At 38.5% G+C, this 13,951-nt stretch overlaps 1 protein-coding gene across 1 annotated transcript in view; it reads right to left on the reverse strand.

Moving 5' to 3' along the window:
- Positions 1-512: 512 nt before the first annotated feature.
- The window catches only part of slc35b1 (solute carrier family 35 member B1), a 34,385-nt gene continuing 20,946 nt past the window's right edge, over positions 513-13,951 (reverse strand). The window contains exons 6-9 of the mRNA XM_068013287.1: positions 9,613-9,739; positions 3,583-3,689; positions 2,544-2,697; positions 513-1,906 (exon numbers count right to left, since the gene is read on the reverse strand). Of these exons, the coding sequence (XP_067869388.1) occupies positions 1,848-1,906; positions 2,544-2,697; positions 3,583-3,689; positions 9,613-9,739 (447 nt within the window). The 3' untranslated portion in view covers positions 513-1,847. The remainder of the gene's footprint in view (positions 1,907-2,543; positions 2,698-3,582; positions 3,690-9,612; positions 9,740-13,951) is intronic.

Genomic DNA, 13,951 nt, shown 5'->3' on the forward strand with positions numbered 1-13,951 from the left:
TTTTCTACGCTTTAACTCAATAACTGGCCGGTACTCTATTTACATGTAATTCTAACATGGAAGCAGGCCATTGGCCCAACCAGTCCACGTTGTTCATTCTCCACAGGAGCAGTAGTCCTAATTGCATATGCCCATTTAGTTTCCATATGCCTTTATTCCCATTTCTTTCAACTGCTTATTTAACCTATTCTTAAATGTTGGCATGGTCTCTGTTTCAATTACTAATAGTGTTGCAGTCCACAGTCTCAAAAACTTTATAAAAAGTTTCTGTGTCTAAATCTCTTACATTTAATCTTCCATCTGTATCCCCTTTTTCTGGATCCATGACCACTGAAAATTGTTTGTTTTTATCTTCTCTGCCTGAACCACTCGTAATCATAAACATGTCGATCACATCAATACTTAATCTCCTCTGCTCTAACAAAGCTATTTTAATGAATTATTTATCTTCAATGATTCACCCAGTAATACCAAGGACTATAAAAAATATACAAAATATATTACAATCAAGACATAGTTTAAAGCTTTTATTTTGAAAATAGATGGTGGTTTATTTTTGGAAAACTTCCACAACTGGTAAAAGTCATACTGTGAACCATGTGGGACAATGGGCAAAGAACAGATGGCTCACTGACATGGGCTGTCCAGAATAAAATGTAATGAAATCAGCCTGTGGTGGGTTAGTTTCTCAACATGTAATGTGCCTTTTCTTCATCCCTCCTAAGTAGTTATTAAAGATCATTTTGCACACAGTACATTTAAATGTAAATTAAGATAGCTATAAATAAGCTGTGCGCAATTTCACAGACAACAGTAACTATGGTCAGTAGCAAATAGGAATTGATGACTATTCTCACTTCAGAATGAAGCTGGAATTAAAAATAATCTCTACAGTTAATGATTTTTGTTCTAGTCGGTTCTTAATTGTTGCCTCTTTTTAGATTTTGGGAGGTTTTTGTTTTAAGGTTGAAACAATTATAATACTTGGGTAATAGAAACAGAAAATGCTAGAAATACTCAGGACAGGCAGCATCTGTAAGCGAGAAACAGAGTTAACGTTTCAAGTCGATGACCTTTCAAAGACCATGTACCTGAAACGTTAACTGTGTTTCTCTCTCCACAAATGTTGCCAGACCTGCTGAGTATATCCAGCACTTCCTGCTATTATTTCAGATTTTCAGCACCTGCAGTACTTTTCTTTTATAAAATACATGTGTTGGGTTGGGTAGAATTTGGGTTGGGTAAACATCGTTGAGGTGTTTTAAACTGGATCATGTAGACTACCAATCAAATAATGTAACTTTAAGCTATGATTATATAATCATATCAGCATCCACATTTGTACAGAACCACTGATCTTTTTTATGGCACTAAATACAATGTCAGTTTGCAACCTGAGGACATCAGGCTTCTGGAATTTTTGATAAGACAAATAAAAAAGCAGATACAAGTAATATAAAAACACAAGCAAAATAATTGAGAACAAAATTAACAAGAACAATTTCATCTTTTAGAAATACAGTATTTTCACATCACAATCCATATCAAATTTCAGGAACCGTAATCAGTTCTAGATCTTTACTGATAGCACTTACAAGTCAAGTCTTATATGAGGCATGACTTAATAGACATGTCCATGATAATAAGTTACGTATTGCACAAAGTGTGGGTGTAAAAGTACTCACATGAACACACATAAATCTTGGGGAAAAAAATACAATTTCTTTAAAAAGTAATGCATTCCAACATTTAAATCACATAAGAGCCAGAGCAAAGAATTTAAAAATCAGTGAATAAAGTTCAGGCAGCATTATTGGTGATGAAAATCCTCTGACTAAACAATGACATCAGTGTTTATTGTTGATTTTTTTGGCTACCTTTCCAAATTTGGCATCTAAACCAAGTCCTGAAGAGAGAAAAAGGGGGGAAAAAACAAGTTTTAATGAGATTAATGAAAAGGAAATGTCCTTCCTATTGCAGATTTATTTAAAGGCATTTCAAGCTAGATTCTCCTAATCTCAAATCAATTTGGCAGCCAAAGAGAAGCAATTACTATTTTTACATATGTATTCAGAGGATTAAGAGATTGCAGGAATTTCCAAAACAGACATGCAAAGTACAGGGTCATTAATGTGGTTAAAGATATAGGAGTGTGATTAGGCATCATTCATGTTACATAAATAAAAACGTTTTCAGGTAAAACAATACTACAACTCTACAACACCAGAAGTGAATGCCTAAATTGTTGGGGACTTCCATAAAATTCAGATGGTATTAATAAGATATTTTCAGTGTTCATTTCTTAAGATATTCACACCTATAAACAAAGGTCACCTTCCTTTCGGGGCCAGGCTTTAGTTCAGTACTTTTCTATTGCAATACAAGGGCTCAGCAAAAATGACCCAGTCTGTGGGTTGGTATTGCCACCTAATTGCCATTCAGCCAAACATCTGAACTACTGGAAAGAACTGCCCTAATTAAATTGATACCCTAATTTGCTTTTTCTTTGCAGGATTCTGTCATGAAAAGTTTACATCACTTACCTAGGAATACAAAGGCAGTGCCTACCCACTGCAAGGAACTAATCGGATTACCAAAAATAAGTACAGAACCAAGGATAGTAAAGAACTTTCTGGTTGTAGTGATGATTGAACAGGTCAAAGGTCCAAAGTAAACAACAGTCATAAAGATGAAACTCTGGAAGAAAAAATAAAAACTATATTTTTTTCTTTTCTCCACAGCATACATTTATTCCACATGCAATGGCTTCTTGGGTGCCAATATTAGATGAAAATCATAATGTTCAATCTAAGATTTTCAAAACTACTTTCCACCTGCAGTTCTTGGTCTACTTTATGTACATCGCTGGCATTTACCCCTGGTATCTCAGATATAAACATTATGGTAACTGGGAAATGCTGCTGTGCAATTGCCATACCATCCCCTGCTCCCCTTTCCTTCCACTGCTACCATTCCAAGATCAGTTAACTCAGCACAGGCCAGAGATCAACTTCAGACATTGTCTGCACGACTCAGTATTACTATGGATACACATTCACTCACCTGAGCTATTAGGACAACCATTTTAACATGATTTTGATCATCATTTCAGATTTGAAACTTTGGTAATGGCTTACAAATTGTATCTCATTCCCAAGTTCAGAATCCACAAGAAATCAAAGCTTTGGGCATGGAATACATACATACATATATACATACAGCAAGATGATGGGATTGCGACAGATCACAAATCCAAGCATCAGGGAATACTGAAAATCAGCTTAAACAAATAAACTAGAGTTGACTTATCAGTTAGCATCAGAATGTTCCAACAAATTATAGCTTACACTTCCCAAAATAGATCCAAAAATATAAATAGCAATAGAAGACACTTACCACTTCCTAACCTTTGCATTATCCCATAGACTTAAAATAAATGCTGGGTTTCTATAACTTAATTTCTCATTTGTAGCAAGAGGGTATACAAAAAAAAGCTGCTGTTTACACTGTGTTTAATTGAAATTTTGCTCAAATATAAATTTGGGAGCCTTAATATTCCACAGTAATGCAAATGATACTGACCTGGCCCAGGGCACTAGTTAAACTGAATAGAAGTATCTTGCTGAGAATACTGGGATAGCGCTCAGTGAAATTCAAAAATTCCCATAATTCTCCAGTACACAGGACACCTAAAAGAAAAGCAGGATCTGTTAATGAAATGCGGACTCATTTGAAATTTCAAGTAGTGTATGAAAAGTGATAGGTAAAACAATACTGTGTGAACAGCTGAGATACACAATCTACACATAACATACCTAAATGCATTTTTGATAGCAAGGAAAGGAAATTAGGATTAATGGTGTCCTTGCTGCACGAATGGAAGGGAGAAAAAGCTCCATTTATTTTTAACATGCAATTTCTTCCGAACAAATTAACTCTGGATGAAAATACGTAGCAGCAAAAACATCTATAGGCTTTCAAAGACTGATGGGTTTTTAAAATAATCCCTCTAAATTGCTTCATAATTTTTAATCTTAATCTGAACCAATTCTTCAGAAGGAAATGAGGTTTTTTTTTTACATTGTGCAAAAAACTTTCAAGCAGCAAATGTGGAGTTATTTCTCTGCAGCTCTGCAATCTGAACTTCCAATTCCCCATAGCAATCTGCATGTCGAAACAATGCACGTTTGAAGATTCTTTCCTGTTTTCTTTATATGCTGAGCTGTTTTCATCACCTCAAGCAGCTTTCAAGTTTAATAAAATTCTGATTACTCTTTACTAGATTTTTTTATATTTGCAAAAAATATTCATGTGCTAGGTGATGAAGTGCCAGAGTATAGCACAGTTTGAACAGAAAACTACATTAATGCCATCCAAGACAAACAGATATAGTGCTGGTGAAGGAAGGAAACTATTTTTCTACACAATTTATATAACACACAAAAGCTTTGTCGCAGAAATATCATGCCAATCTACCTTTCATGGATCAAGATACCAGTAAAATCTAGCACTAACCTTTTCCTGTAATTAGTTACCAAAGGTATTGGAGCAACTACCCCACACTGACCAGCAAAAAACTGACAGACATTAGAAGTAAAAAAACTATTTTACAGGACTGGGAACAGGCCAAATATACTGGCATCAATTCTGAGAAAACATGCTCTGAGGGGATCTTACTGACAGATGCTACTGGATTTCATGTGGGAAGAAAGACATTTTCTGTGAACTTATGTTGGTGCCTCTCAGTTGTTTGAAATTTATTCAGATAAAAAGCTGCCTCATTTAAGAGAATGCACTTTATCATTGAGGTGTTTACTGGTAGGGGTTACTTCCTTTCCAACACAAAGAGGTCCACTCATTTGCTTACAAACATGATCCATCCCCAAATATAAACAGGAAGTGCTGGAAATACTCAACAAGTCTCGCAGCATCTGTGGAGAGAGAAACAGAGTTCACGTTTCAGGTCGAAGACCTTTCATCACAACTTCTGATGAAAGGCCATCGAAATGAAACGTTAACTGTGTTTCTCTCTCCACAGATGCTGCCAGACCTGCTGAGTATTTCAAGCACTTTGTTTTTATTTCAGATTTCCAGCATCCACAATATTTTACTTTTATGATCTATCCTCAGTTTGATTAAATGTGTTCACCAGCACATAAGCTGAACTATTCCATAATTTAAAAAAAAACCATTAGCAATCAGAACATATATTCTACATTTCACATGCCACTGTTAAATTTGACCTCAGCCCCACCTCCTCCAACAGAACTAATTTTGATACATTTTACAATGACAACTGAAAAGAGCAACATTGAGTGCCGTGTGTTTTGAGGTTATCATACTTTTAATCCCAGAGAGAAGTGGGCCAAGTCCAGCCAAACGCTTCCCCATACCTAACCACCAACCCCACCCCAGACATTTGGAACACTTACGTGAAATGCTTAGCATTCCCATGCTAATTATGTAGGACTGTTGCTCTAGAGAAATTGACAACTAATGTATGCATGGTTAAAGAAATGTATGGTAAACTACTATGGTCTATGACAGTAAAAACCTACTGAAAGATGGGACTGTGCTACAGAGAAATGCCAGAATGCCCCATAGAATGAGATCTCCACTGGTGTTGTACAAACTTTAGATAGCCTTTCCACGCATCACAACTACTACAAATGCACATCTTAATCACTATTAATCAGTGTACTGAACAGAGAAAGAAAAATAAAAGATAGATTTGCACTTATATAGGGCCTTTTGCAACCTCAGGAGCATCCCGAAGCACTTTACAGCCAATTACTTTATGAAGTGCAGTCATCATTGTAACTTAGGAAACTCAGCAGCCAATTTGCGCAGAACAAGGTTCCACAAACAGCAATGAAATAAATGACCAGATCCTCCATTTTAGTGATGTTGGTTGAGGGATAAATATTGACCAGGAAACACCCTGCAGTTCTTCAAATGATGCTATGGGATCCTTTACCTAAGGGGGCAGACGTGGCCTTAATTTAATGTCTCACTCAAAAGACAGCACCTCAGATAGTTCAGTGCTCCCTCAGTACTGCACTAGAATGCCAGCCTAGATTTCATGCTCAAGTTTCCAGAGTGGAACTTGAACACACAACCTTCTGACCCAGAGGCGAGAATGCTAACAACTGAGCAACAGCTGACATGTTAGTACTGTGCATTAGGCCATTTAACAAAAGGTCTGCCAAGGCAGAACTCTATATGGGTTCAGATTTCTAGCTATATTAGAAATCTATCAAAATTCAACTGTCTTCACTTGAGCACCCTCTTGTGGATTAGAGGAACATACATTACATATAACAACTTTCAAAGCTTTGAACTGAAGATACAACCTATTCAACCCTGCAGCCAAATACAATTAATTTCTCAGGATGTAAAACATTTTACTGAGAACATAATACAATATATAAATAAAATCATACAGGTTCCATTAATTTGAGGTCCTGTCAATTACAGCTGTGAATCACTACACAATGCATATCTTCCCACTCAAAATTTACATTTTCAAAAATTTATTGATAAGCAAAGCATTTACTCTTGAATTTAATTGTAGGAGCCATTACACTCCAACTTTCGTGAAGAGGTTTCCAATGTGTATTGACATGAAATAACTGTCATTCGGGAGTTACGTCCTAATCTGACTTCAGAGTGCACTGAAGCTGAGGTATAAGATCATGTCTTGCAGCTGGTCTCTCACCACTTGATACATCATGTTGAGTGCAGTAAAACCCCAGTCCAATGCAAAACTTTCTACTCTTTTTAATACTGCAAGTGCTGCTGCTTTCATATTAAAAATTAGCCGTCAAGTAAGCAGAGCCATGCGTATGCATGCAAGTTCACAAACACAGCAAACCTCGTGCAAGACAAGGAGCTGCAGTACAATGGCAACCTATATCATGAAATAGGTATTACAGCTTTCTATCACAGATTTAATAAATCATAGGATTACACAGAACATACCGTACAGGCCATATAGCCCAAACATGGCCTAAACATTTCATGTCAGCACTTATGCTCCACTTGAGCCTCCTCCTGTATCTCATCGAAACTTATCAGCGTAATCCTCTTATTCCCCTCTCCCTCATATGCTTGTCTAGCTCCTCCTTAAATGCATCAATACTATTTCGATTCAACCACTCCCTTTGGTAGCGAGTTCCACATTCTCACCGCTCTTTGGGTAAAGAGGTTTCTTCTGAATTCCCCATTAAATTTCTTGGGTGACTAACTTATACTAATGGCCTCTAGTTATGCTCTTCCCCATAAGTGGAAATATTCTCTCTGTATCCACTCTATCAAAACCTTTCATAATTTTAAAGACCACAATTAGGTCACCCCTCAGCCTTTTTAAAGAGAAAAGAGATCCAGCCTGCTCATCCTTTCCTGATATGTATACCCTCACATTTCTGCTATAATCCTTGTAAATCTTTTCTGCATCCTCTCCAGTGTCTCTAAATCCCTTTTATAATATGGCGACCAGAACTGCATGCAGTACTCTTAAGTGTGGTCTAACCAAGGTTCGATACAGGTTTAGCATAACTTCCCTATTTCCCTCTAGAAATAAACCCTAGTGCTGGGTTTGCTTTTTTTCAATGCCCTTGCTAAACAGCAGCATAACTTTTAGTGATTGGTGTATTTTGTGTATCCCTTTGTTCCTCTACCCCACCTAGACTCACACCTTCCAAGTGACCTCCCTATTCTCCCCCACCAACCCCCCCCAAATTTGGTGTCATCCTCAAATTTAGAAATTGGGTTTTTGATTCCCAAGTCCAAATTGTTGATATAAATTGTGAGCAGCAGTGGTCCCAGCACTGATCCTTGTGGAACACCACTACCCACCCTCTGCCACTGTGAATAAGCTACCCTTTACTCCCATGCTCTTGCTTTGCTTTGAAGCCAGATAGGAATCTTTTCTGCCACCTGTCCCCTCATTCCGCATTCTCTGGCCTTATTCTTTTGTTTATTATGGGGCACCTGATCGAAGGCCTTTTGAAAATCCAGATAAATTACATCTACTGCATTTGCCTAGTCGGTCATCTCCTCAAAAAATTCAATAAGGATGGTGAAACAAGATTTCTCCTTTTGAAATCCATGCTATTTATTGTAATTTTTTTTTGTTTCTAGATGTTCCTCTATTCTCTCCTTTAATAGGGATTCAATTATTTTCATACCACTGATGTTAAGCTTACTGGTCTATAATTCCCTGGACATGTATCCCATTTCTCAAATATAGATATTATATTAACTATCTGCCAGTCCTCTGGCACTACACCTTTTTCTAACTAATTAATATGTGTATTAATGCCTCTGCTATCTCTTCCCTAAATTCTTTTAAAATACACGAATGCTGGGGTTTTATCCTCGGAGTTTGATTAGTTTATTCAAAATATCCTGTTTATCTCATTACTCATCTCATCATCCAATGTCATGTCCATCTTTTCTTTCACTGGTAAATACCAAAGCAAAATAATTAATATTTCTGCCATCTCTATCATTACCTGTGGTATTATCCTGTCTATCCTTTAATGGCCCTATTCACAACCCAGCCTTCCTTTTTTATTGATGTGCCTGTAAAATATTTTACTATTTTGTTCTATGTTCCTTGATAATTTAATTTCATAGTTCCTCTTTGCCTTCCTAATTTTTTCTGATTTGAGACTCTCCTATTCTCATCATATTTTCTCTTATCATGCACTTCTCTATGCTTAAAGATATTTCACCCAATCTTGAGTAGGTAACCCAACGAAAGAGATGAAAGGTTATACTGGATGTATGCATCCTATTTATTTTGAAAGAAAAAAGCTTATTTACCCTCCTACTTTTTCTCTCGTACCCAGCATCAGTAGAATACTGCTACCAACAGCTGAAAAAGTGATATAACATGCAAGACAAGGCATTACACACAATGCTGGTGGAAGAAAATCACACGCCTCACAAAAAGCTTTTAAATGGACAGCATCCTATCCCTGCCCTGTGGGGTTGCTCTATTTATACATGGAGGATGAACAATGAATAAAAGGACTCTCAATGGATTTTCTGCTGAGATTCCAGATGTTGAGAAATACAAAATGTCACAAAAGATTCATCTGAAGTTAATGTGAAGAGAAGAAAATTGTATGGAGTTTATATTTGAGCTAACACCTGCCGACCCAGAAGTATAGAAATTAATACAGTCAAAGGAAAGGATTATTGGAAAAAGGTTACCATTATCTTTCTGTAAATCCAGTTGAAAGCATAGTAGAAATCCATATGCAAGAGTATAACTTCCACTTTACTGCTTTACATTCAGCCAGGGATGGTGTGTGCGTGAGTGAGTGTGTGGTGGGGGAGGTAGCGGAAAAGAGATAGGCATCCTTTGAACACTGCCAGAGCACAGAACAGCATCACTCCAGTAACTTGTTCAAGACACTGCAATTGATATAAAGTTGAAGGAGTATTGCCCATAGTATTAACTGGGAGGTCCATTATGGTTAACTGCCTGCCTATCCTTCCTTACACACTTTCCACTCTATGCAGCTTCAAGTTACTGAAAGATATTTTTCACTTCATGCAACTTTTAAACAAAATACCAAGATATATTTACAGCATTTTTACCTATTCCCAGGAACAAGCTAGACCAAACATTTATATTCAGCATCATCTGGTTTGAACCAGTCTGGAAATTCGCTCTCATGTGATCTTGCGCTACTCCAGTCAATCCATCCAAGGTCAAGGAGATTAACTGTAAAAAAAAAAATCAATATTTGTCATATATACAAGTACAAAGTGGTAGACATAGTGCAGGTAGGTAACAAATGCTCAGCAACGTAATTCCTTAATATCGGGAAATTCTAATGGGAAAGTGTATACACTTTACTAAAACAGCTGAATAGACAGAGATCGCAGCTTTTGGCCTCAGAAAAATATTTCAGGCAATTGAGTTAAGCATAAAGAGTTGACACAAAGACTGAGAACTTAACTGAAGTTAGCAAAGCAATATTGAAAGAGCAGAAATCAAGAAAGCAAAATACCCAAATGTGTGACAAGATAGGAACAGAGGAGCAGGAATAGGCCATTCAGCCCATCGAGTCTGCTCCGCCATTCAATATGATCAGGGTGATCATCCACTTTTTTTTTCTTTTCTTTTTATTTTAGAGATACAGCACTGAAACAGGCCCTTCGGCCCATCGAGTCTGTGCTGACCATCAACCACCCATTTATACTAATCCTACATTAATCCCATATTCCTACCACATCCCCACCTTCCCTCAATTCCCCTACCACCTACCTACACTAGGGGCAATTTGTAATGGCCAATTTACCTATCAACCTGCAAGTCTTTGGCTGTGGGAGGAAACTGGAGCACTTGGCGAAAACCCACACGGTCACAGGGAGAACTTGCAAACTCCACACAGGCACCCACTTCAATGCCTTTTTCCCCAAACTATCCCCATATCCCTTTACGTCATTGGTATTTAGAAATCTGTCAATCTCTGCTTTAAACATACTCAATGACTGAGCTTCCACAGCCCTCTGGGATACAGAATTCCAAAGATTCACAACCCTCTGGGCGGCGCAGTGGTTAGCACCGCAGCCTCACAGCTCCAGCAACCCGGGTTCAATTTGGAGTTTGCAAGTTCTCCCTGAGACCGTGTGGGTTTCCGCCGGGTGCTCCGGTTTCCTCCCACAGCCAAAGACTTGCAGGTTGATAGGTAAATTGGCCATTATAAATTGCCCCTAGTATAGGTAGGTGGTAGGGGAATTGAGGGAAGGTGGGGATGGGGTAGCAATATGGGATTAATGTTCGGTGGAGAGTTTCATCTGTTGACTTTTTTTTATTAAAATAAAACCACTCAGTTAGCATGAATGGGTGGTTGATGGTCGGCATAGACTCGGTGGGCCGAAGGGCCTGTTTCAGTGCTGTATCTCTAAATAAATAAATTTCTCCGCATCTCTGTCCGAAGGGGCTTCCCCCGTATTTTGAAATTGTGTTCCTTGGTTCTAGACTCCCCTACCAAGGGAAACATCTTACCTGCATGTACCCTGTCTATCCCTTTAAGTATTTTGTAGGTTTCAATGAGATCACCTCTCATTCTTATATACTCTAGAAAATACAGGCCCAGTTTCCCTAATCTCTCTTCACAGGACAGTCCCGCCATCCCGGGAACAAGTCTGGTGAACCTTCGTTGCACTCCCTCTATGGCAATAATATCGTTCTTAAGGGAAGGGGACCAAAACTGCACAGAGTACTCCAGGTGCAGTCTAACCAAGGTTCTATACAATTGAAGCAAGACTTTGCTACTCCTGTACTCAAATCCTCTTGCGATAAAGGCCAACATACCATTAGCCTTCCTAATTGCTTGCTGCATCTGCATGCTAGCTTTCAGTGACTTATAGACAAGGATACCCAGGTCCCTTTGTACATCTACACTTTCTAATCTCTTACCATTTAATACTCTGCACTTCTGTTCCTCCTACCAAAGTGGATAACCTCACATTTTTCCACATTATACTCCATCTGCCATGTTTCTGCCCATTCACTTAGCCTGTCCAAGTCCCTTTGAAGCCGCTTTGCATCTTCCTCACAACATACATTCCCACCTAGTTTTGTGTCATCCGCAAACTTGGAAATATTACATTTGGTCCCCACAATCATTGATATATATTGCGAACAGCTGGGGCCCAAGTACTGATCCCTGCAGTACCCCACTAGTGACAGCCTGCCAATGCGAGAATGACCCGTTTATTCCTACTCCGTTTTCTGTCTGTTAACCAATCCTTAATCCATGCCAGTACATTACCTCCTATCCCATGTGCTTTAATTTTGCTAACCTACCTCCTGGGGGGACTTTATCAAAAGCCCTCTGAAAATCCAAATATATCACATCCACTGACTCCCCTTTATCAATTCTGTTAGTAATATCCTCAAAAAACTCCCAACAGGTTCATCAAACATGATTTCCCATTCATAAATCCATGTTGACTTTGCCCAATCAGATTATTATCCAACTGTCCATTTATCACATCCTTTAGAATAGATTCTAGCATGTTCCCAAAGACTGATATAAAGCTAACAGGTCTGCAGTTCCCTGTTGTCCCTCTCACTCCCTTCTTAAATAGCGAGGTGACATTTGCTACCATCCAATCTGCAGGAACCGCTCCAGAATCTATAGAATTTTGGAAGATTACCACCAATGCATCCACTATCTCCATAGCTACCTCTTTCAACACTCTGGGATGTAGAATATCAGGTCCCGGGGACTTATCAACCTTCAGCACCATTAATTTCTCCCATACTAATTTCCTTCAATTCCTCATTCTCCCTTGTCCCTTGGATCTCTCATTCTGGGAGATTTCTTGCATCTTTCTTAGTGAAGAAAGACACAAGGTAATCATTTAGCTTCTATGCCATTTCTCAATTCCCCATTTTAAATTCTCCTGATTCTGCCTGTAATGGACCCACATTTGTCTTAGCCAAATGTTTCCTATTTACATATCTGTGGAAGCTTTTACAGACCATTTTTTTTTTACTAGTTTACATTCATATTCTATTCTTCCTTTCTTCATCAGTTTGTTCGTCCTCCTTTTCTGTATTCTAAAATCCTCCCAATCCTCAGGTTTACTACTATTTCTGGTAACTTTATAGACCTTTTCTTTTAATCTTATACAATACTTAACTTCCTTTGTTGGCCACGGTTAACTGCTTTTTCTTTTGGGGTTTTTGTGCCTTGAAGGAATGTATAGCTGCTGTAAACTATATGATAATTTTTTAAAGACTATCCATTGCCTATGTACTGTCATACCCTTTAATGTATTTTCCCAATCCGCCTCTCATACCTTCATAATTTCCTTTGTTCAAATTTAACACCCTAGCTTCAGATTGAATTACCTCACTTTCAAACATAATGTAAATTTCTATCATATTATGGTCACTTATCCCGAAAGGTTCTTTTACAACAAGATTAGTTAGCCCTTTCTCAATACATAATAAGATGGGTTCTGGTGACCTAGAACAGATTCTAAAATAGCCCATTGAAAGTGAGACACATCATCTACTGTACAAAAATAGCTCATTCAATGTCTTAAGATAAAGTCAAGGGCACTGGGCAAAGCAAAGGCTTTGAGCCCCAACATCCCAGCTGTAGTGCCTATGACCTGAGCCAATGTGTTCCAGTGCAGTTATGACATTGGTATACATCTGACAAATGTGTAACAAATCTATAGTATAGAAATAAAAACAAGAAATGCTGGAATTACTCAGGTCTGGCAGCATCTGTGGAGAGAGAAGCAGAGTTAACGTTTCAGCTCAGTGACCCCTATAGAAATGGCTTGTCTTAATAAAGCACTTGATTCTTTCCTCCTCAACGGCATGGCATATTACTTGCCTTTTTAAAAAGTTACAGGCAAGAATCTTGTAATTAGAAAGCACTACACTGGTACCCAACACTTGCTTAAAATTTGTTCATTGATGGGTGTGACTGGCAAAGCCAGCAGTTATTGCACATCCCTAACTGCCCCAGAGAAGGTGGTGGGGAACCACTGCAGTCTGTGTGGTGAAGGTACTCCCACAGGTAGGAAGTTCCAGGATTTTGACCTGCTGATGGAGTGCCAATTTACTTCTGAGGCAGAATGATGTGTGACTTGGAGGGAAGCTTGGTGGTGTTCCATGTGCCTGCTGACCTTATCCTTCTAAGTGGTAAAGGTCATGTGTTTTGGAAATCTTGTTGAAGCAGCCTCAGCAAGTTGCTGCAGTGCATCTTGTTGATAGTACACACTGCAGCCATGTGAGGCAGTGAATGTTTAAGGTGGTGGATGGGATGCTTTGTCCTGGACTGCACTCAACCCGGCAAGTGGAAAGAACTCCATCACACGACTGTCATGCACCTTATGGGTAAGGGAAAGGCTTTGGGGAATCAGAACACAAGTTACACACATTGTATAATACCCAGCCTCT

Source organism: Heterodontus francisci, chromosome 33 (genome assembly GCF_036365525.1).
Source record: "Heterodontus francisci isolate sHetFra1 chromosome 33, sHetFra1.hap1, whole genome shotgun sequence".
Lineage (NCBI taxonomy): Eukaryota > Metazoa > Chordata > Chondrichthyes > Heterodontiformes > Heterodontidae > Heterodontus > Heterodontus francisci.